The 23,957-nt window shown below is 34.1% G+C and overlaps 1 protein-coding gene across 6 annotated transcripts in view; it reads right to left on the bottom strand.

Moving 5' to 3' along the window:
* The window catches only part of YTHDC2 (YTH N6-methyladenosine RNA binding protein C2), a 100,151-nt gene that overhangs the window by 1,617 nt on the left and 74,577 nt on the right, over nucleotides 1-23,957 (bottom strand). For 4 of the 6 annotated variants that reach the window (XM_061189524.1, XM_061189520.1, XM_061189525.1 and 1 more), the window contains 4 exons: nucleotides 18,478-18,681; nucleotides 17,533-17,715; nucleotides 16,219-16,306; nucleotides 15,589-16,085 (listed from right to left, as the gene is read on the bottom strand). In XM_061189524.1, coding sequence (XP_061045507.1) covers nucleotides 16,226-16,306; nucleotides 17,533-17,715; nucleotides 18,478-18,681 — 468 coding nt within the window. In that variant the 3' untranslated portion in view covers nucleotides 15,589-16,085; nucleotides 16,219-16,225. Of the gene's footprint in view, nucleotides 1-14,410; nucleotides 15,160-15,588; nucleotides 16,086-16,218; nucleotides 16,307-17,532; nucleotides 17,716-18,477; nucleotides 18,682-23,957 lie in introns of those variants that run through there. The other 2 variants (XM_061189522.1, XM_061189523.1) reach the window with 2 other exon arrangements.

Raw genomic sequence — 23,957 nt, 5'->3', positions numbered from 1 at the left:
ATCATGCATGGGCCACAGTTTAAGAACCTCCACTGTTTACATTATTTCAACCATTGGGAAAATAAAAAATCATACTATAATCATCAGGAATCAGTAGATGCTATAACAGATCTATGTCTCCCTTAGAAAAAAATCTAACCATAATTCCAACCTCTTTGTTCTTGGGAGGGATACATCATTGTATTAGGGTGGTTGGGAGGCAGGGTCCCACCTTCCATTGCAGAAGAGGCCAGATGCTTCTGCTTCCTACTCTTTGACAGGAAGGTTACCCACTTGGCCCGTCATTTGCTCCCACCAATTTTGATTCTTGAGAGGGTGGGGGAAAGATACAGGGGAGACTGGAAAAGTCATTGAAGAAAGAAGTGGGAATCTAGCATTGTCAGTGTCCAGTGGCAGCAAAGCCAGTGGTAAGATCCTGGACTGACCTTTCCTTGGCTCAAACTCCATCTACCCACTCCCCTGCCCATTTCCATATCTTTAATCCCATCAGTTCTCTAAACTGTTTTGACATCGTTCCAATAAATTCCTTTACGGCTTAAGTCAGAATGTGTGGCTTACAGTTAAGTTACACCAAACTTTTTGATTGATACACACACCAAATTCTTAGGGGTGACCCAAAAGTTAACCTTCATTCAATACAACATATTTTATCATTTACTTACCAGCACTTCTACTTAAAACAAAAGACAAAACTAAAATTTCCAGAAGCCACATCTCTAAAGATGATCAAGTATTGACAGTGCATTACAGCAGTATAGGCCAGTCTTATATGCACACTTCTCTTAACTGATGACCCTATGTTTTGCTGTTTATACAAGAAGTCATTTCTTATTTTGTTATTTTCCCATATGTTTCACACCAGAATTTGTTTAGTACAATCTCAAATACACTTTGGAACAAGATAAAGGATTCTATATATTTACATATTCACATAAGTGTTTCTGATGGTTAACTAGGATGAATTAAGAGTAGATGAAACATGTTCTGAGAAAAATTAATTGTAACTATAGAATCATTTTTTAAGAAACTGCCACACGAAAGGGAAAGAACCACCAACAGGTTTGTGTGTGTTTTTCAAACCCAAACAGAATAGGCCTAATTTTTAAAAAGATTATTTTCCTGATATAAAAATAAAATTTTTTGTTCACTAAACTTATTGTGATAATCACTTCAAGATGTATGTAAGTCAAATCATTATGCTGTACACCTTAAACTTATACAGTGCTATATGTCGATTACATCTCAATAAAACTGGAACAATAAATAAATAAAATTTAAAAAATTTATGCAGGTATAGTTAAGAACATTTCCATACCCAAATCATTCTGTTTAAGGAACTATATCCTCCACTTGTAGCTAAGTATACCTTGAAATACATAGTAGAATTGTTCATACCCTCTCATCTAGTAATACTACTCCTGGGTATCTGTCCTAATGAAATTATTTAAAATAAGAAAATATTTGCAATAATACTATTCACAATAGGGAAAAATAAATGAAATAATTTTATTCTAAAAAAATGAAATGTATTGAATATTATATAGCCATTACTATGAATGAATCAGAAGTCTGCAATACCATGGGGGAAAATCATCATATATTTTTAAGTGAAAATAAATAAAATATTATACTGTACTATAAAAGAGACTAGGTAAAATTCATATTCAATAATGACTTTTTCTCATTGCTATTTTCTTTATTGCTCTTAGTAATTTCTTAGCAAATATTTATTAAATGCATACTAAACACTGGGCAAGAAACTCAGCATATAAAATTGAAAGATTCCCCACCTCCAAGGAATGTCTGTGGACGGAGAAGAAGGCAGACATGAAAATAATGAATCATAAAGCAATTAAAGTATCTGATAATTACTATAATTAAAATATGCAAAACAGTGAGGAAAAATTATGTCAATACCTAGGACTGGAATGTGGTAAGTGTATGTTTAACTTTTTAAGAAAATGCCTAACTATTTTCTAAAGTGGTTATTATCATTTTACATTGGACTGAGAAATCCAATTTCTCCCTGTCCTTGCCAACATTTGCATGGCCAGTCTTTATCATTTTAGCCATTCTACTAGATACATAATCGTATCTCATTGCGGTTTTAACTTCCTAATGACTAATGGTATTGTGCATCTTTTTCATGTGCTTATTTGTCTTCTCTGTATCTTCTTTGGTGAACTACCTGTTGAAACGGCCCAATTTCTAAATTGGGTTGTTTTTCCTATTATAGAGTTTGGAGAATTTAAGTGTTCTGGATACCAGTCCTTTATTAAATGTATGTCTTCCAAATGTTTTCTTCTGGTCTACAGCTTGTGTTTTCATTCTCTTAATAGTGTCTTTTAAAGAAGAGAAGTTTTAAATTTTGATGAAGCCAAATTTATCCTTTTGTTCTTTTAGAGATAGTGGATCTAAAATTTCTGGAAAACCAAGAAAGATTTTCTCCTGTTTTCTTCTACAAGTTCTATAGTTTTAGCTCTTATATTTTAAACTTATGATCCATTAGGAGTTAATTTTTATATATTATGTGAAGTATGGATCTAAGCTCATTATTTGTATATGGACACCCAATTGTTCCATCACATTTATTGAAAGGGGTATACTTTCTCCACCATATTGCCTTTGTGACCTTGTTTTTATTTATTTATTTATTTTAACATCTTTATTGGAGTATAATTGCTTCACAATGGTGTGTTAGTTTCTGCTTTATAACAAAGTGATTCAACTATACATATACATACATCTCCATATCTCTTCCATCTTGCGTTTCCCTCCCACCCGCCCTATCCCACCTCTCTAGGTGGTCACAAAGCACCAAGCTGATCTCCCTGTGCTATGCAGCTGCTTCCCACTACCTATCTATTTTACATTTGGTAGTATATATAAGTCCATGCCACTCTCTCACTTCGTCCCAGCTTACCTTTCCCCCTCCTGGTGTCCTCAAGTCCATTCTCTACGTCTGTGTATTTATTCCTGTCCTGCCCCTAGGTTCTTCAGAACTTTTTTTTTTTTTTTTACATTCCTTATATATGTGTCAGCATATAGTATTTGTTTTTCTCTTTCTGACTTACTTCACTCTGTATGACAGACTCTAGGTCCATCCACCTCACTACAAATAACTCAATTTCATTTCTTTTTATGGCTCAGTAATATTCCATGGTGTATATGTGCCGCATCTTCTTTATCCATTCATCTGTCGATGGACACTTAGGTTGCTTCCATGTCCTGGCTATTGTAAATAGAGCTGCAATGAACATTGTGGTACATGACTCTTTTTGAATTATGGTTTTCTCAGGGTATATGCCCGGTAGTGGGATTGCTGGGTCATATGGTAGTTATATATTTAGTTTTTAAGGAACCTCCATACTGTTCTCCATAGTGATTCTATCAATTTACATTCCCACCGACAGTGCAAGAGAGTTCCCTTTTCTCCACACCCTCTCCAGCATTTATTGTTTCTAGATTTTTTGATGATGGCCATTCTGACTGGTGTGAGGTGATATCTCATTGTAGTTTTGATTTGCATTTCTCTAATGATTACTGATGTTGAGCATCTTTCATGTGTTTGTTGGCAATCTGTATATCTTCTTTGGAGAAATGTCTGTTTAGATCTTCTGCCCATTTTTGGATTCGGTTGTTTGGTTTTTTGATATTGAGCTGCATGAGATGCTTGTCAATTTTGGAGATTAATCCTTTGTCAGTTGCTTCATTGCAAATATTTTCTCCCATTCTGAAGGTTCTCTTTTTGTCTTGTTTATGGTTTCCTTTGCTGTGCAAAAGCTTTTAAGTTTCATTAGGTCCCATGTGTTTATTTTTGTTTTTATTTCCATTTCTCTAGGAGGTGGGTCAAAAAGGGTCTTGCTCTGATTTATGTCAGAGAATGTTCTGCCTATGTTTTCCTGTAAGAGTTTTATATTGTCTGGGTTTACATTTAGGTTTTTAATCCATTTTGAGTTTATTTTTGTGTATGGTGTTAGGGAATGTTCTAATTTCATTCTTTGGCATGCAGCTGTCCAGTTTTCCTAGCACCACTTATTGAAGAGGCTGTCTTTTCTCCATTGTATATTCTTGCCTCCTTTATCAAAAATAAGGTGACCATATGTACGTGGGTTTAATTCTGGGCTTTCCATCCTGTTCCATTGATCTATATTTCTGTTTTTGTGCCAGTACCATACTGTCTTGATTACTGTAGCTTTGTAGTATAGTCTGAAATCAGGGAGCCTGATTCCTCCAGCTCCGTTTTTCATTCTCAAGCCTGCTTTGGCTATTCAGGGTCTTTTGTGTTTCCATACAAATTGTGAAATTTTTTGTTCTCGTTCTGTGAAAAATGCCATTGGTAGTTTGATAGGGATTGCATTGAATCTGTAGATTGCTTTGGGTAGTGGAATCATTTTCACAATGTTGATTCTTTCAGTCCAAGGACATGGTATATCACCATCTGTTTGTATCATCTTTAATTTCTTTCATCAGTGTTTTATAGTTTTCTGCATACAGGTCTTTTGTCTCCCTAAGTAGGTTTATTCCTAGGTGTTTTATTCTTTTTGTTGCAGTGGTAAATGGGAGTGTTTCCTTCATTTCTCTTTCAGATTTTTCATCATTAGTGTATAGGAATGCAAGAGATTTCTGTGCATTAATTTTATATCCTGCTCCTATACCAAATTCTTGATTAGCTCTAGTAATTTTCTGGTAGAGTCTTTAGGATTCTCTATGTGTAGTATCATGTCAGCTGCAAACAGTGACAGCTTTACTTCTTCTTTTCTGATTTGGATTCCTTTTATTTCTTTTTCTTTTCTGATTGCTGTGGCTAAAACTTCCAAAACTATGTTGAATAATAGTGGTGAGAGTGGACAACCTTGTCTTGTTCCTGATCTTAGAGGAAATAGTTTCAGTTTTTCACCCTTGAGAACGATGTTGGCTGTGGGTTTGTCATATATGGCCTTTATTATATTGATGTAAGTTCCCTGTATGCCTACTTTCTGGAGGGTTTTTATCATAATTGGGTGTTGAATTTTGTTGAAAGATTTTTCTGCATCTATTGAGATGATCATATGGTTTTTCTCCTTTAATTTTGTTAATATGGTGTATCACAATGATTGATTTGCATATATTGAAGAATCCTTGCATTCCTGGAATAAACCCCACTTGATCATGGCGTGTGATCCTTTTAATGTGCTGTTGGATTCTGCTTGCTAGTATTTTGTTGAAGATTTTGCATCTATGTTCATCAGTGATATCGGCCTGTAGTTATCTTTCTTTGTGATATCTTTGTCTGGTTTTTGTATCAGGGTGATGGTGGCCTCATAGAATGAGTTTGGGAGTGTTCCTCCCTCTGTTATATTTTGGAAGAGTTTGAGAAGGATAGGTGTTAGCCCTTCTCTAAATGTTTGATAGAATTCACCTGTGAAGCCACCTGGTCCTGGGCTTTTGTTTGTTGGAAGATTTTTAATCACAATCTCAATTTCAGTGCTCGTGATTGGTGTTTATATTTTCTATTTCTTCCTGGTTCAGTCTCAGAACGTTGTGCTTTTCTAAGCATTTGTCTATTTCTTCCAGGTTGTCCATTTTATTGGCATAGAGTTGCTTGTAGTAATCTCTCATGATCCTTTGTATTTCTGCAGTGTCAGTGGTTACTTCTCCTTTTTCATTTCTAATTCTATTGATTTGAGTCTTCTCCCTTTTATTCTTGATGAGTCTGGCTAATGGTTTATCAATTTTGTTTATCTTCTCAAAGAACCAGCTTTTAGTTTTACTGATCTTTGCGATTGTTTCCTTCATTTCTTCTCATTTATTTCTGTTCTGATCTTTATGGTTTCTTTCCTTCTGCTAAGTTTGGGGATTTTTGTTCGTCTTTCTCTAATTGCTTTAGGTGTAAGGTTAGGTTGTTTATTTGAGATGTTTCTTGTTTCTTGAGGTAGGATTGTATTGCTATAAACTTCCCTCTTAGAACTGCATTTGCTACATCCCATAGGTTTTGGGGCATCGTGTTTTCATTGTCATGTGTTTCTAGGTATTTTTTGATTTCCTCTTTGATTTCTTCAGTGATCTCTTGGTTATTAAGTAGTGTATTGTTTAGCCTCCATGTGTTTGTATTTTTTACAGATTTTTTCCTGTAATTGATATCTAGTCTCATAGCATTATGGTCAGAAAAGATACTTGATATGATTTCAATTTTCTTAAATTTACCAAGGCTTGATTTGTGACCCAAGATGTGATCTATCCTGGAGAATGTTCCATGAGCACTTGAGAAGAAAGTGTATTCTGTTGTTTTTGGATGGAATGTCCTATACATATCAATTAAGTCCATCTTGTTTAATGTATCATTTAAAGCTTGTGTTTCCTTATTTATTTTCATTTTGGATGATCTGTCCATTGGTAAAAGTGGGGTGTTAAAGTCCCCTACTAGGATGGTGTTACTGTTGATTTCCCCTTTTATGGCTGTTAGCATTTGCTTTATGTATTGAGGTGCTCCTATGTTGGGTGCATAAATATTTACAGTTGTTATATCTTCTTCTTAGATTGACTCCTTGATCATTATGTAGTGTCCTTCTTTGTCTCTTGTGATAGTCTTTATTTTAAAGTCTATTTTGTTTGATATGAGAATTGCTACTCCAGCTTTGTTTTGATTTGCATTTGCATGGAATATCTTTTTCCATCCCCTCACTTTCAGTCTGTATGTGTCCCTAGGTCTGAAGTGGGTCTCATGTAGACAGCAAATATATGGGTCTTGTTTTTGTATCCATTCAGCCAGTCTCTGTCTTTTGGTTGGAGCATTTAATCCATTTACATTTAAGATAATTATCGATATGTATGTTCCTATTACCATTTTCTTAATTGTTTTGGGTTTGTTATTGTAGGTCTTTTCCTTCTCTTGTGTTTCCTGCCTAGAGAAGTTCCTTTAGCATTTGTTGTAAAGCTGGTTTGGGGGTGTTGAATTCTCTTAGCTTTTGCTTGTCTGTAAAGGTTTTAATTTCTCCATCAAATCTGAATGAGATCCTTGCTGGGTAGAGTAATCTTGGTTGTAGATTTTTCCCTTTCATCACTTTAAATATGTCCTGCCTCTCCCTTCTGGCTTGCAGAGTTTCTGCTGAAAGATCAGCTGTTAACCTTATGGGGTTCCCTTGTATGTTGTTTGTTGTTTTTCCCTTGCTGCTTTTTAATATTTTTTCTTTGTGTTTAATTTTTGATAGTTTGATTAATATGTCTTGGCATGTTTCTCCTTGGATTTATCCTGTATGGGACTCTCTGTGCTTCCTGGACTTGACTGATCATTTCCTTTCCCATATTAGGGAAGTTTCCAACTATAATCTCATCAAATGTTTTCTCAGTCCCTTTCTTTTTCTCTTCTTTTCTGGGACCCCTTTAATTCGAATGTTGGTGCCTTTAATGTTGTCCCAGAGGTCTCTGAGACTGTCCTCAATTCTTTTCATTCTTTATTCTTTATTCTGCTCTGCAGTAGTTATTTCCACTATTTTATCTTCTAGGTCACTTATCTGTTCTTCTGCCTCAGTTATTCTGCTATTGATTCCTTCTAGAGAATTTTTAATTTCATTTATTGTGTTGTTCATCATTGTTTGTTTGTTCTTTAGTTCTTCTAGGTCCTTGTTAAATGTTTCTTGTATTTTCTCCATTCTATTTCCAAGATTTTGTATCTTCTTTATTATCATTACTCTGAATTCTTTTTCCGGTGTACTGCCTATTTCTTCTTCATTTGTTTGGCCTGGTGGGTTTTTACCTTGCTCCTTCATCTGCTGTGTGTTTCTCTGTCTTGTCATTTTGCTTAACTTACTGTGTTTGGGGTCTCCTTTTTGCAGGCTGCAGGTTCATAGTTCCTGTTGTTTTTGGTGTCTGCCCCCAGTGGCTTAGGTTGATTCAGTGGGTTGCGTAGGCTTCCTGGTGGAGGGGACTAGTGCCTGGGTTCTGGTGGATGAGGCTGGATCTTGTCTTTCTGGTGGGCAGGACCACGTCCAGTGGTGTGTTTTGGGGTGTCTGTGACCTATTATTTTAGGCAGCCTCTCTGTTAATGGGTGGGGTTGTGTTCTTGTCTTGCTAGTTGTTTGGCAGAGGGTGTCCAGCACTGTAGCTTGCTGATCATTGAGTGGAGCTGGGTTTTAGCGTTGAGATGGAGATCTCTGGGAGAGCTTTCACCATTTGGTATTACGTGGAGCCGGGAGGTCTTTGGTGGACCAATGTCCTGAACTCAGCTCTCCCACCTCAGAGGCACAGGCCTGACACCCAGCTGAAGCACCAAGACCCTGTCAGTCCCACGGCTTCATTTCTATAGATTAGGGCTTTCCAGCTGGTAGAATTATAGATGTCCCTCAAGATATTCGGTCTTCTTATCCTTTGGGAAGGCCAAGCAAGTAGCTTGATCCTGGGCTCCTCAAATTTGGGCCTGGCTTAAAGGTAGGCAGGCTGGAGATGTTGGGCCGCAATGCGTCTCCTCTGGATAGTGGTTCTCCAAGTGTGATCCCCAGACCAGCAGCCTCAGCCTCCCCTGCGCATTTCTGTGCCCTTTTTTTTTTTTTAAAAAAATCAGTTATCCCTAGATGTTGGGTTTACTTCTGGACTCTCTATTATGTTCCATTGATCTACCTGTCTATCCGTATGCCAATATCAAGCTGTTTTATGTACTATAGTTTTTTATGAATCTTGAAATCAGGTACTGTGAGTCCTCTAAAGTTGTTCCTTTTCAGAGTTGTTTTGGCTACTCTAGATCCTTTGCAATCCACATGAATTTTGTCAATATCTACAAAAAAGGCTTATGGGATTTTGACTGAGATTTTGTTAAATAAAGAGTCTGAAGAGATCTGACATCTTAACAATACTGAGTCTTTCAACCCATGAACAAGTTTAAGTCGCAATTTGTTTTTTTAGGTCTTCTTTCTCTCAGCAATATTTTGTACTTTTCAGAGTATAAGTTTTTCCACATCTCTTGTCAGTTATTCCTAAGTATTTGATATTTTTAATGTTACTATAAACGGTATTTCTTTTAATATAGAATTGTATAGAAATACACTTTTTAAAAACTGACCCTGTATCCTGCAACCTCGTTAAACACACTAATTTGTTCTAGTAGCTTTTGTAGTGGATAGCTAATAATTTTGCCTTCCCCAGAATGCTTATGCTGGTAATATTACTTTGATATCCCTTTAGAGAATCATTTCTCTTCTATTCTTGGTCCATGTGTTTGGGGTGAATATTTGACACAGATTTGGCCAATTAGCATAGTGATTGGTAAAGAGATAAGCACATGACCAATTGATCCAATGAGAGTCAATCCTGGAGCTTATGAGGAAACTAGTGAGAAAACGTTGCTTTTTCTAGCTGGTTTAAAGTAGGACATTACTCATTTCTAATTTAAGTCCATTGTGGTTAGAGAACATACTTTGTATGACCGGAAACATTTTTAAATTTATTGAGATTTCTCAAAAATAGAATTATCATATGATCCAGCAATCCCACTTCTGGATATATTCAAGAGAACTGAAATCAGGATCTCAAAGAGACATGTGCACTCTGTGTTTACTGTATTATTATTCACAATAGCCAAGATACAGAAACAACCTAAATGTCTATCAACAGATGAATGGATAAAGAAAATGTGGTACATACCTACAATGAAATATTATCTAGCCTTGAAAAGGAAGGAAACCCTGCCAAACACACCACCATGAATGAACCTGGAGAACATTATGCTAAGTAAAATAAACCAGTTACAGGAGGACAAATACTGCATCATTCACTTTATGAGGTATTTAAAGTAGTCAAAACCATAGAGACAGAGAATACAATAATGGTTGCCAGGGACTAGGGGGAGTGGGAAATGGAGATGAATAAGTTCTAGAAATCTGCTTTACAACACTGCGCCTATAGTTAACATTATTGTATTGTACACTTAAAAATTTGGTGAGGGTAGACCTCATGTTAAATGCTCTTACCACAAGAAAAAATAAATTAATAAATAAATGTATTGAGATTTGTGTCGTGGTCTATCATGATATTCTGTGTGCACTTGAAAAGAGTGTATATTCTGCTGCTGTTGGGTGGTAAGTTCTATAAATGTTAATTAGGTCAATTTGGTTGATAGTGTTCTTCAAGTCTACAATATATTTGCTGATTTTTTGCTTACTTTTTCTATCAACTATTGAGAGGTATTGAAATCTGACAATATTGTGAACTTATCCTTTCAGTTCTATCAACTTTCACTTAAGTATTTTGAAGCTCTTTTAATTAGGTGCCTAAATATTTAGGATGTCAATTGATCCTTTTATTATTACTAACTGCCTGTCTTCATCCCTGCCTTTATAGTCATTGCTCTGAATTCTACTGCCATTCTAGTTTTTTGTTCGTTTGTTTACTAATAGTAGCATGGTATAACTTCTCCCATTTTTTAAAACTTTTAACCTATTTGTTTTCATATTTAAAGTACATTTCTTGTAGACGTCATGTAATTGAGTCTTGATTCTTTTTATCCAGTCTGACAAGCTCTCCTTTTTAACTGGGATTTTTAGACATTAATATGATTATTGCTTTTGTTAGGTTTGAGTCTATCATCTCATTATTTGTTTTCTATTTATTTTGTTTGTTTCCATTTGTTATTTCCATTTGTTCTTTCTTTTTTCCTCTTTTCTGCCTTCTTTTGAATTTTTACAAGTCTGGCTAGTGAGAACAGATACTACTACTGGCCCTTTATAAGCACCAGTCACTATTCCCTTCAATCCTTTCAGACGGTTCTTTTCCTGACCTCAGGCAGTTTCTGTGCATGCATGACCTGATCGGCACTCTGATGAGTATTCCAGGGAGACCGACAGATCTCTGGGGTTTGCCTGCTATGCAGATCTACCCTCTCTGCTCTTCTGTTCTATGAACTCTAGCTGCTTTGGTTTCCCCACTCTAACCTCTGTCTCTTCAACTCAGAAACCTTCAAGTTCTGCTTCAGTTCCCCTCCCTATGCCACAGCCTGGAAACCCTCTGAGGCAGTAAGCTTGGGCAATTGTAGGACTCACCTTGTTTGTTTCCTATGTCTCAGGGATTACTGTCCTTCACCTGATGTCCAGTGTCTTGAAAACTGCAGCTTCATGTATTTTGTCTTTTTTTTTTTAATGTTGTTTCAGGAAAGAAAGTAAATACAGTCCATGTTACTCCCCATCTTGGTTAGAAGTGCAAGTCCTCACTACCCAGTTTTTAAAAATTACTCTAAAACACCAATAATTGAGACTTCAGTATTGGTGAAGGACAGATATATAAATCAATGGGACATAATAGAGTCCAGAAATAGAGCCAAAGAAATAGGCAAACTGATTTTTGTCAAAGGTGCAAAGACAATTCAATAAAGGTAAAGTCTTCAACAATGGTGTTGAAACCACTGGACATTCATATGCGTTAAAAATAAACCTCAACCAAAATATCACAATTGTACAAATATTAACCCAAAATGGATCATGAATCTAAATATAAGACATATAACTACAGAACTTTTAGAAGGAAACATAGGAGAAAATCTTCATGACTAAGGGTTAGGCAAAAGACTTCTTAGATATGACACCTAAATCATGATTCATAAAAGAAAAAAAACTGATGTTTTTTTAAAAAAATTTAAAAATACAAAAAATACTGTTAAGAGAATTAAAAGCTACAGAGAAAAAAAAATTTTTAATCACATATCTGACAAAGAACTTGTATTCCAAAAACATAATGAAATCCCCAAACTCAACAGTAAGAAAACAAATGATTTAATTTTTAAATGGTCAAAACACTTGGATAGGCACTTCACCAAAGATGGAGGGTGACTGCTAGAGGCTGAATGTTTGTGTGCCCCCAAAATTCTTATGTTGAAATTCTAATGCCCAATGTGATGATATTAGGAATCTTTCTGGGACCTTTGGCAGGTGATTAGGTGATGAGGGCTGAGCCCTTATGAATGAGATTAGTGCCTTTATAATCCCCTTCTACTATGTGAAGACACAGTAAGAAGTCAGCAATCTGCAAGCAGGAAGAGGGCTTGCACCCAAACTCAACCATGTTGGCACCTTGATCTTGGCCTTCCAGCCTCCAGAACTATGAGAAATACATTTTGGTTGCTTACAAGCCACACAGTTTGTAGTATTTTGTTATAGTAGCCTAAAGAGACTAAGAGAGCACATGAAAAGATGGTCAACATTAATAGCCATTAGAGACATACAACTTAAAACGATGATAAGATACTATCGCACACCTAATAGAATGATGAAAATAAAATATACCAGGAACAGTAGGTACTGTCAAGTATGTGGAGCAACCAGGTACTCTAAGACATCGCTGGTAGGAATGCAAAATGGTATAGCCACTCTGGAAAACAGTTTGGCAGTTTCTTATAAAATAAAACATACACTTACCATATGATCCAGCAATCCCAGTCCTAGGTATTTACTCAAGAAATGGAAACATATTTCCACACAAAATACTGTACACAAATGTTTAGCTGTTTTACTTATAATCACACACACACACAAAATGGAAAACAATCTAAATACCCTTTGACAAGTAAATGGTTAAAAACAAAATGTGGCACATTCTATACAATGGAATACTACTCACGATAAAAAAGAAATGAACTTTGATATACACAACTTGGATCACTCTTAAAGGCATTATGATGAGTGAAAGAAACCAGACCCAAAAGGTTACATACTGTAAGATTTATTTAAATGATATTCTCAAAAGGAGAAAACTAGAAATGTCAGAGAACAGACCAATGGCTGGCAGGTGTTAAGGGTACATAACTACAAAGGGATAGCATGAGGGAGTTTTGGAGGTGATGGAACTGTATCTTGATTGTGGTGGAAGTTACATAAATCTGTACATGTGTTAAAATTCATAGAGCTATATATACATCTAAGAAAAATTTGATTTTACTGTTTGTTAATTCTACAAATAAATTTTTTTAAAAAATTACAGTAAACCTAACACTAAATGATGACACAACTAGTTGGCCAAACAGATATTCTGAGAAGAGTAGGCAGAGTGAACAGCTAAAACTAGTCTCTGATGCTGGAAGGTGCCTGGTATATTCAAGGAATAGTGAGGAGGTCAATGTGGCTAAAGTGGAATGAGCAGAGGAGGAGAGTAGAGTAGAGAAGTTCAGAGATGTAATGGGGGACCAGATCATAAAAGGTGCTTATACCATTATAAGGACTTTGGCTTTGAGCGAAATGGGGAGCCGCTGAAGGGTTTTGAGCAACAGAGAAATATGAACTGATTTAATGTTTTTAAAGGACTACTGATTTCTGTGTTGAAAACAGATTGGTGGCATGAGGAACAGGAGAAAAGGGAAGACATCTTAGGAATGATGGTGGCTCAGTCCAGAGTAGTTGTGACACATGTGGTGTGAAACAGCTGGAGTCTAGATATATTTTGAAGGTGAAGCCAAGAAAATTTTCTGATGGATTAGTTTGAGAGAAATAAAGGAATCATGGATGACTCCAAGTTTTCTGGCCTGAACAACCAAAAGAATGAAACTGGCATCAATTGAAAATAGGACAGTTTTAAGTGGAATAGATTGTGGGGAAAGAACTGTAGTTCAATTTTGAATATACAGAATTTGACATTTTATTACATAGCCAAGTAGGAATTCATTTTTGGCTAGAAAGACCATGATGCATCCAGTGGCCTTGGCCATACTGACTGCACTGTGTGGTCCTCTGGGTAGAGAGGAATCATGGAGAATTCAGGAGCACAGTGAGGATCTGTGCTACGGAAAGCTCACTCGGACTGAGAGGTGTGGTCACTTGTGAATTATGTGTCCAGTTTTTCACCCTGGTGTTGATTCAGGGGTGAAGTTCATTTGACTTATTCCTCAACACTTTCTCTGTCTCAGGATATAAGATTTTAAATGGTGAAGAATGAGTCTCTGTGGACAAATTCTTAAATGAACATGTCTTTTCTTGAAGTACTCATTTGAGATTATTCTTTCCTTATTGTCTATCTTTGCTCTAATTGGTAGAGTGAAGCTGGGTTGTTCAGTGGATGCAATAATGAAGTACCATAATGCAGTGTCCTGAGAACAGAAGGTGGATGGCTACATATTCTATTAATAAGCAAAGGATTTTATATTAAAAACACATCTTGGGATTTTCCCCATTCCCCTATCGTAATAAGGCAATTTTTTTCGAGGGGGAGGTATGGATATGAGGCCATCACCTTCTATTGCAATTTAGTATTCTTCAAAGTGTATGAAATTCATTAGTATCTCAAGGGGTATTGTTGATCATTGTTACCTTAGTCCTATTATATAGTGTCAGAAATAACAAAATTTAAATGATTTAACAGAATGTCATTTAATAAGTATGTTTAAAGTTCATCTCTTCCAAAAAACAGCATTTTAATTACATTCAAATTGTATTCATCTTAAATATCAACAAACTCATCATTTACATACAGGGATATACATTAGAAAACAGATGGAAATTAAAACAAGTTCTATTTTTTAGAAGTTCTTACTTCCAAATTAGGACACTGTGAACTGCTAAATATGTACCTAAACAAAATGTATCCATTATCAGAAAACCACAACTTGCTCTAATAGGAAAAGAACTGTAATATGCATATAGTGGAACATAATTCACATAGGCTCAATTTACAGGTATGTTTCAAAGTATAAAACAAACAAAAATCCAGTACCTACATATACAGGCAAAAGTCACAGCCGACATTTTAAACTAATGCACCAACATATAATGCTTTCCCAGAGAAAGTAGAAGAGTTCCCAAGATTTTATGTTGACCCATGATTTTTCACTTCTTTGTTCTCGAATATAGAAGCAGAGGACTTAGAGTTTTCTTTTTGTCTTTAAATCAGATTCATGTTGGTTTTTTGTTACATGGCAATGACCCAACTGCATCATGAGAAGTGCTATCAAACCTGGTCTATTTAGAACTCAGTAACCAAGACATTTCTTTGATTTCTTCTCCCTGAACCTCCATTTCCCTTCAGAAAGTGTCTAAGGAAACTTCATAGACAATTGTGGGAAAGAGAGCAAACCAAATAATTCTGAGATGGCAAAGAAATATATGACAGTTGGCACTAACATGGGTTTACAAAAAGTTACTCTCCATTTATTAAACCACAAATGCAAAAAAAGAGAAATCTTACCTGGAAACATAAGTAGAATAAAAAGTACTAGAAAACAAATAGAAGGCATTTAGAATTGTGGTGTTTGGAGGCTTCAGTTTGGAAGACATAGAGAAACCAAGCTACCACTAACTGTTAAGAGCATTTCTTTTCAACTTGTATAACCTGCTTAAATTTTTAACTTGTCTAAATCAAGTTTCTCTAGCCAAAACAAAGAGATCATAATCACTGTTTTTATATCAGAGATGTGTGACGATTGTAATGTAGGAGAAAGGAAGGTTTAGGACACATCAGGTTAAAAGAGGTAGCACCAGGAATAAAACTAAGCACTTAATCTGATCTGATCAAAGTCAGGGAAGAATTCTGCCTTTCTTCAGTTTTCACTGCATTTCATAGTTGCAGAAAAAGAACATCCTTTCTTTTTTTTTTTTCTTTAATGTGCCTCAGGTTAAAAATGGCACAATGAATAGTCCTTAATCAGCACACACTATTTTTAAAAGGGACATTTTTAGATTTTGGTCATTTGCTTTCCTTGCTTGTTTTTTAATGATAAATCTTTAGAGTTGACTCTTCTAAAATGTTGCTCAGATGGACAGATATAGTCAGACCTTTCTTAAAAGTAAACAATTTACTCTGCATTAAAAAAAAATCACCAATAAGAGTTCTAAGTCAGTGTTTCAAACAAATGAAATGTTTAACTTCAAATTAAGTATGTTTAACTGCTATTGTGTTAAATAATGAAACTACTCTATTTCATTCAATTATAAACATATTAATAAACATATAATCATTCCCTATGATCACTATAAAAATTAAATTATCCTTTTCTCTTTTATATGAAGATGGTGGTTCTAAAGCAACACTTTCAACCAGAAAAGCCCATTCAGAATAACACACAACCCCATCTCAGTTTTTGGAAGTCAGTGCATTCAGTGGTTATAAGTAGGCATGATGTTCTTCTGAAGCTAAGAAGTCTGGAAGGGTTAAAAAAAAAAAAAAAAAGAAGAAGAGGAAGAAAAAGAAGAAAAAAAGAAAAGATAAATAATCTGAAAGATATCCTTAACGATCACAAATACTGCCAGTACTCAAAGTCAAGTATGGTATTACCTGAATATCAATCAGTTGTGGTTTTTTCTCCCAATGAAAGGCGTTCCCATAACTGGAGCAACTGTTCACCAACCTGAGGTTCTAGTTCCTAGATAAACCAAAAGTCAGAATAAACATAAAAAGGACTAGACTGAATTTTTTATCATCAAAACCTATACTGATAAAAATGTAAGAAAATCAACTCAAATTCCATGTTTCTACAAGAACATGCTAAAATCCTATGTTCTGCATTGCTCTAATTCTTTTCGTTAAGATTCGGAGTTGACTTCCAGATTTCCAAGATTGTAGTTAACCTGCAAATATTGCAACTATCTGTGACAAAATGGTGAGAAATTTCCAGGGAGTTCTTCTGCAATTTTTTCTATCTGGAAATAATGAATTTTGTTTTCATGGAGATTTAGCAAAAGCACTCAGTTTAAACTTCCAAAGGTTTATGGTGAAACTTAGCATATTAGATGTTTGGGGTATTTTTCTCAAGAAACTATCTTGGATGACTATAAGGAATGTGATTTATTTCAAAATCATTATTATAGAATAAAAATGAAAATATTTTTATATAATTGAAAAGAACATTTATAGTCCCCTTGTGACATCATGTGCACTTAAAAAGAACCCTAACACTTTTCATATGGTGATTTGAACTGAGTCACACTTGTTCAAATAAAGTATTAGATGTGACCTTAGGCAAGACTAGATAGATTCTCTGAATCTATTTTCTCCTATAAAATATTTGGCTAATAACTCATTTTAGGCCTAAGAATTGAACTACCTCATATAAAGAAGCTAGCACAGCAGTCAATATATCAATATATGTTAATTCTCATCACCTTAACTAGTTTAAAATACATATCAGCAGCATCATGAAGGCAAAGCAAAGCATAATAGAAATAAAACAAGCCACAAAAATATAAAAAGGTTATTATTTATGTTATATCATTAGTTAAAGCCATAAAGAACTTAGATACTGTTGTTATCCTTAGACTTTAGTGAAATTACTTCAGAATTACACTAGGTTTTGATCACATCTTTAGTTAAACAGGAACCTCCAAGAATTGACTTATGAAAGATTTTATATATGCAATGACAGAGAGAAGTCAAATTTACAAAATGTTAAAAAAAACAATGAGCTCTGTCAGGCACATTTGAAAGTAGGCTTTTAACTAGCTCTTTTACAAATCTGAACCATTATCTCCCCATGTGCACATAGAATATACAATTTGTATTCTTGCATTTGCTCCTCAAACAAATCACTGAATAACAGCCAAACAAAACAAAAAGAAGAGTGGAAGAAAAATATTAAATGCCATTGTATACCTGCCCATCTCTGCTTATCTGGACTTTCTTGTTGTCATTCCAAGGATTGAGTAAATGGTGTGCAAACTGAAAGGGAAGACTTTCTTTTCGTATCCACTCCACCTTAAACACTCCTCCTAGTCCAGCTGAACCCCAGTCCTGACTCTTCTCCCTTCCTATCTCAGAAGACATTCTAGAAAATCCCTGTGGGTAAAATGAGGGGAAACGGTGAAGGTGAGGATAACATTAAGACTCTGAATTCAATTTATCTGAGAAACTCTGAGTAGTTTTTTTTTTATTTTAAGGTAAAAATGTAATATAAAAATAATAGATATATAACAAAAATCCAGAAAGCCACTCATTGTTTTTTATAAAAAGATGACTTAGCAAATTTTAGAGGAAAGACCAATTCCAGCCTTCTAATATAATTTCAAATACAAACAGATATTTTCTAAATAATATATCATAGTTCTAAACCCACATTTATTCCATTATAAATGGATACAATCTAACTTCTAGGTTTTTAGTTCCAAAAATGATAATAATATCAAATAATAAATTCATTATTTTATAAATTCAGATATACATCAAGTAAAGATGGGTTAAGAAACACACTCAGTTTCCTGACAGTCAAAACTAACCTCTTTGGCCTATTTAAAATAAACATTTTATCAAAAAGTCACGCTTCTCATTACTTTTAATCCACCTGAGAAATAGTAAATCTAAAGTTGTCTCAGAAGGAAAAATTGTTCATCTGGAAAGGCTCTGGTAAAACAAGGCAAAAGCAAAGGGATCCCTATACATCATTCCTTCGAAGAGGTGCAATATATTCCTCATCCTCCGTCAAGCACAATGCATTCTTGCATTCCAATGCAATAAAAAGCCAGTTTCTTTTTAACCTCTATGACTTAAATGATCTAATCTGCAGACAGAACAATGCCCTTTTACTGCTTCAGGATGGCTCACCTGGAAATGTCCAGATCCTTGAACAGAAAATACCAAGTAAACCATGCTGCTTTCCCAAAAGGCTCGGTTTAGCTTCTGCTCATTACTAGGGGTTGTAGACCAGATACCCTTCTGTTGAGAAATTTCAAGGTTTCTCAGATTGCTACTCTTCATTATGAAGTATCGAATAGGCATGTTTGGTCTTGGTGAAGGAGATTTTGAGCCCTAAAAAAGAAAGTATAAGTTCTTGAAAGGTAATTTGACCTTTCAAAATCAATAGGCTCCATTAAACATCTTCATAAATATATAAACCAAAATATTTTACCAAATAGTCAACAAATGCAAATAGCTCTATCATGCCTGAAAACCTACACAAGGCTCAATCAAAATGAGGTTAAAGAGCCAAAACCAAGTACTCATTTTCAGAGTATTCAAAATCCCTTATCAAGAAAGGATCCTGGTTTGCCAACTTTGATCTACACTCCAAATGTACTTTCAGAAAATATTTTAATAAACTTGCAAAGTCTGAAAACAAAACAAAAATTCCTCCAGCTTACTGCCTGGATACAGTTTCCAGGCGACAATGCAGGAAGTGAAACACAAACAGAATCCAATGGTCTCACTGAATTGCAGACATAGACCTTAGAGTTTAGAGGCCAAGGTAACTAGATTTTCCATGGCAGTGTACTATATAGAAGGAAGCTTCATGGGAAGAGAACTCCCGGGGAACTGCAGAAGGGGTTCCCACAAGTTTTTGGCTAAGTAGTGACCTGCACATAGGTAAGAAAAAATGACCTGAGGCCAGGAAAGATCCAAAGGAAAATAGTTCTTAGAGCTCACACATGGTTGCGAATATCTCATCTTATTCCAGACAGAAGAGAAAGAACTTGTAATACATAGTGCATTAGCCCACAGAAGGATCATACCTTAGTACTGGAACTAAATTAGTACCAGAATAAAAACTGCCCTGGATCCACCCTAACACTGCTTAAAAGCAAATCCCGAAAGGATTACACTGATTGCAACTAACTTAACTGTGTATCAGAAAAATGTCTAACACTATTTAAAGAAATACAACAAAAATCTAGCAGCCAAACAAAATTTTAAGGAATGCAAACAACAGGAGAATATGAAACACAACCAGAAAAAAATTAGTCAACAGGAACAGAGTGAGATCTGACAGATGATGAAATTAGGAGATAAGAATTTAAAGCAGTTATCCTAAATCTATGTGCTATGTTCAAGAAGGTGGAGGAAACATAAATGTGATGAGTGGGGAAATAGAAGGTATTTTTTTAAAGACCCAAAGGAAGTTCTGGAGATGAAAATATAATATTTGAAGTAAAAATACACTAAAAAGAATGCACATAAGATTAGACACTACAAATAAAAACATCAGTGAATTTAAAGATGTAGCAATAGAAATGATCTCAAATGAAGCAAAGAGACAAAAACAACTGAAAAAAATGAAGAGAATATCAGTGACCCGTGGAACAATATCAAGTAATCTTACATTTGTATATCTAGAGTTCCAGAGAAGAAGGGGGAGAGGTGAGATATAAAAAATATATGAAAAATAATGGTGTTAAATTTCCCAAAATTGATGGAAACTATAAATATACAGATTAAAGAAGAAATATAAAGAGAACCAGACCAAGTCATATCAAAATCAAATTGCTGAAAACCAGTGAGAAAAAGAAAATCTTAAAAGCAGCTAGGGAAAAAAAGACAAATTATGTATGGAGAAAGAAAGATAAGAATGATAGTAGATATCCCATGAGAAATTATGTAAACAAAAGCTAAAAGAATTCATTTCCTGCAGATCTGTACTTAAAGAAATGTTAAAAGAAGGTTTTCAGCCAGAAGAATATGATCCGAGACAGAAATTCGTGCCAACACAAAAGAATAAAAAGCACAGGAAACTGTAAATATTGAGTAAATATAAAGGACATTTTCCTGACTTTTGATAAAAAGATAATTGACTATGTAAGTAAAAAACAATACATTGTGGCATTTATAACATGTTGAAAAAAAATGTATGAAACCAATAACATAAGGATTGAAGGGTAAAATAAAAGTACACTGTTGCAAGGTTCTCAAACTGTAACTGAAAGGGCATAATACTGATTCAAGATACATTAGGGTAAGGTAAAAATGACTTAACTAGTGAATTCTATCAAACATTTAAGGAAGAAATAATACCAAATCTATACATCTCTTCCAAAAAATTGAAGTGGAAGGAACACTTCCCAACTAATCTTTAAGAGGACAGCATTACTCTGAAACCAAAACCATCCAAAGATAACACAAGAAAAGATAACTAGAGAATAATATCCCTCATAAACAAAGATCCCTCATTTAACAAAATTTTTGATTGAACAAAAACAAATCTAGCAATATTTTAAAAGGATAATACATTATGACCAAGAGAGGTATAAACATTAGAAAATCAATCAATGAAATCCATTATATTAACAGATCAAAAAAAAAAGAGAATTGTGTTATCATTTCAATAGATGTAAAAAAAAAAAAAGCACTGAGTATAATTCAATGCTTATTCCTAACAAACCTTCTTAGCAAACTAGATCCAAAAGAAAACATCCCACTAAATGGTGAAAGACTTAAGGCTTAGGTCAAGGTCAAGACAAAGAGGAGGGCTCTCAACATCTTTATTAAATATTTTATTGGAGGTTCTAGCCATAGATATAGGCAAGAAAAGAAATAAACGGCATTCACTTTGGAAAGGAAAAAAGTAAAACTACCTTTATTAACAGCATGATTGTCCATGTAGAAAATCCTGAGAAATCTACATAAAAAGCTAATAGAATTAATAAGTGAAGTAAGGTCATAGGATATGGGATAAATATACAAAAATCAAATGTATTTCTATATGCTACCAATGAACTGAAACTTAAAAATTTTTAAAAAACAACAGCATCAAAAATATAAAATATTTAGGAATAAATGTAATAAAAAAACTGTAATATTTGAACTCTGAAATTTACAAAACACTGTTGAGAGAAATTAAAGAATATCTAAATAAATGCAGATATGCTTATGGATTGGAAGACTAAAAATTGCTAATTGTAGATTTTCAAGTTGACCTATAGATTTAATGCAATTCCACTCAAAATACCAAAAAATTTTTCTGTAGAAATTGACAAGCTTCTTCTAAGTTTATACAAAAGCACAAAGACTGTAGAAGAGCCAAAACAATTTTGCAAAAGAAGAACAAAGTCGGAGAAAAATCATTAACTGATTTCAAGACTTACTATGAAGCTATTATATAATCAAGTCACTGTAGCACTGGCAAAGGAGAAGTATGCAGATCAATGAAATAGAATAGAGTCCAATAAGTAGAAAACATATTTATGGTCAATTGATTCTTGACAAAGGTGCCAAGGTAATTCAATGAAACAAAGATCTTTTCAACAGATGGTTCTGGAACAACTGTATAGGCAAACACCAAAAAATTATCATTCACCCACCCATATAATAAACAAAAATTAACTTGAAATTAATTAATTCAAGGTATGTGAAATAGATCATATACCTATCAATACATGTAAAAGTTCCAACTGTAAAATCTCTAGAAGAAAGCACAGGAGAAAATCTTGGGTTAGGCAAGGACTTCTTAGGACACCAAAAATATGAACCCTAATACAAAAAACAGATGAAACCAAAATAGAAAAAAATAGATTAAATGGATTTCCATCAATATTTGTTCTTTAAAAGACAACTGAATCACTTTGCTGTACACCTGAAACTAATACAATATTGCAAATCAACTATACTCCAACATATAATAAAAATTAAATTAAAAATATAAAAAATAAAATAAAGTAAATAAGCAACAAGGATACATTGTACAGCACAGGGAAATACAGCCATTATTTTGTAACAACTTTAAGTGGAGTATGATCTATAAAAATATTGAATCACTATGTTGTACACCTAAAACTAATATACTATTGTAAATCAAGCATACCTCAATAAAAAATAAAAAAATAAAAAACCACTCATAAATAAATAAATAAAGTGATGGGTTACATGAGAAAAAAAAAAGACACCATTAAGAAAATGTAAATGCAAGCACAGACTATTAGAAAAAATGTTCAAAACATAAAATTAAGACTTGTATCCAGAATATACTAAGAAACTCTTACAACTAAATAAAAAAAGACAACCAATAAACAATGTAAAGAGGTTAACAAAAATATGAACAGATATTTCACCAAAGAAGATTCAGAAATGGCAAAAAAGCACATGAAATGATGCTCAACATCCTTAGTCATTGGGGAAATGCAAATTAAAACTACAGTGGAGTATCACTATATATCCACGAGAATGGCTAAAATTAAGAGACTAGTAATGTTAAGTATTGTTAAGAATACTGAACAAATGGAATCCTCATAGATTATTGAAGGGAACAGAAAATAGTACAGATATTTCAGAAAACAGCTGAGTAGTTTCTTGTAAAGTTACACTTACCATACAACCCAACAAACCTACTCCTGGGTATGTACCCAAGATTAGAAAACATATCTATACATAAAGATTTGTACCTGAATATTATTCATAATGGTCAAAAAGTAGAAATGATCCAAATGTCCATCAATGGTAAACAGATAAACATACTGTGGTATATCCATACAATGGAACACTACTTAGCAATAAAAAGTAATAAACTAATAATACACTCAATAATACAGATGAATTTCAAAAGTGAAATAGCCGGTAATAAAAATCTATATACATTCCATTTACAGGAAGTTCCAAAAAAAGCAAAACTCTCAGAACAAAGAGCAGTTTAGTGGTTGCCAGAATCTAGGGGTGATGGGCATGTTCTCTACATGACTATAGTACAGTTATATGATTGTATACATTTGTCAAAATTCACTCAATTGCACAGTTTAAATTGGTGAATTTTATTGTGTAAATTATGCCTTAATAAAGGCACTTTAAAATTAAAAACAAAAAACAAAAAAATCTTAAAACCTAAGAATGAAAATCTTTAAAAACATTTCTTTTCCTCTTATTTAACAAGAGTATTTCAGCAGACATTTTCACCAGAACCACATCATATAGCTAACGAACACTAATCAAATACTCAGGTACTAACAATGCAAGAAAGTAAAAGTAAACATATTCTAAACATTTGAAATCATTCGTATTACAAATTTTTTAAAAGATACATAGTTCTCAATTCTTTATCAACATTTCCTATCTTCCTAACCCCATCCAGTCTTGTATTTTTTAATATAACCATTGAATTGGAGAAATCAATTAAGAATTGAAAGAAACTATTGTTCTCAATTCTGAAGGTATGAACCAAAATTAATTTAAGAAAATCTTCTTGTCATTTGTTTTTAACAAAAAAAGGTTCTAAAGATACAGAAAGGAAATCATGAACTGCCTAGCTACATGCCATCAGTGAATGACCTATTAGGTTTAAAACACCCCAAGATGATAATAACCCAAAATACTTGGCAAGCAGGAAG

Source organism: Eubalaena glacialis, chromosome 4 (assembly GCF_028564815.1).
Source record: "Eubalaena glacialis isolate mEubGla1 chromosome 4, mEubGla1.1.hap2.+ XY, whole genome shotgun sequence".
In the NCBI taxonomy this organism is placed as follows: Eukaryota; Metazoa; Chordata; class Mammalia; order Artiodactyla; family Balaenidae; genus Eubalaena; species Eubalaena glacialis.
This window is presented reverse-complemented; position numbering and strand designations above follow the sequence as displayed.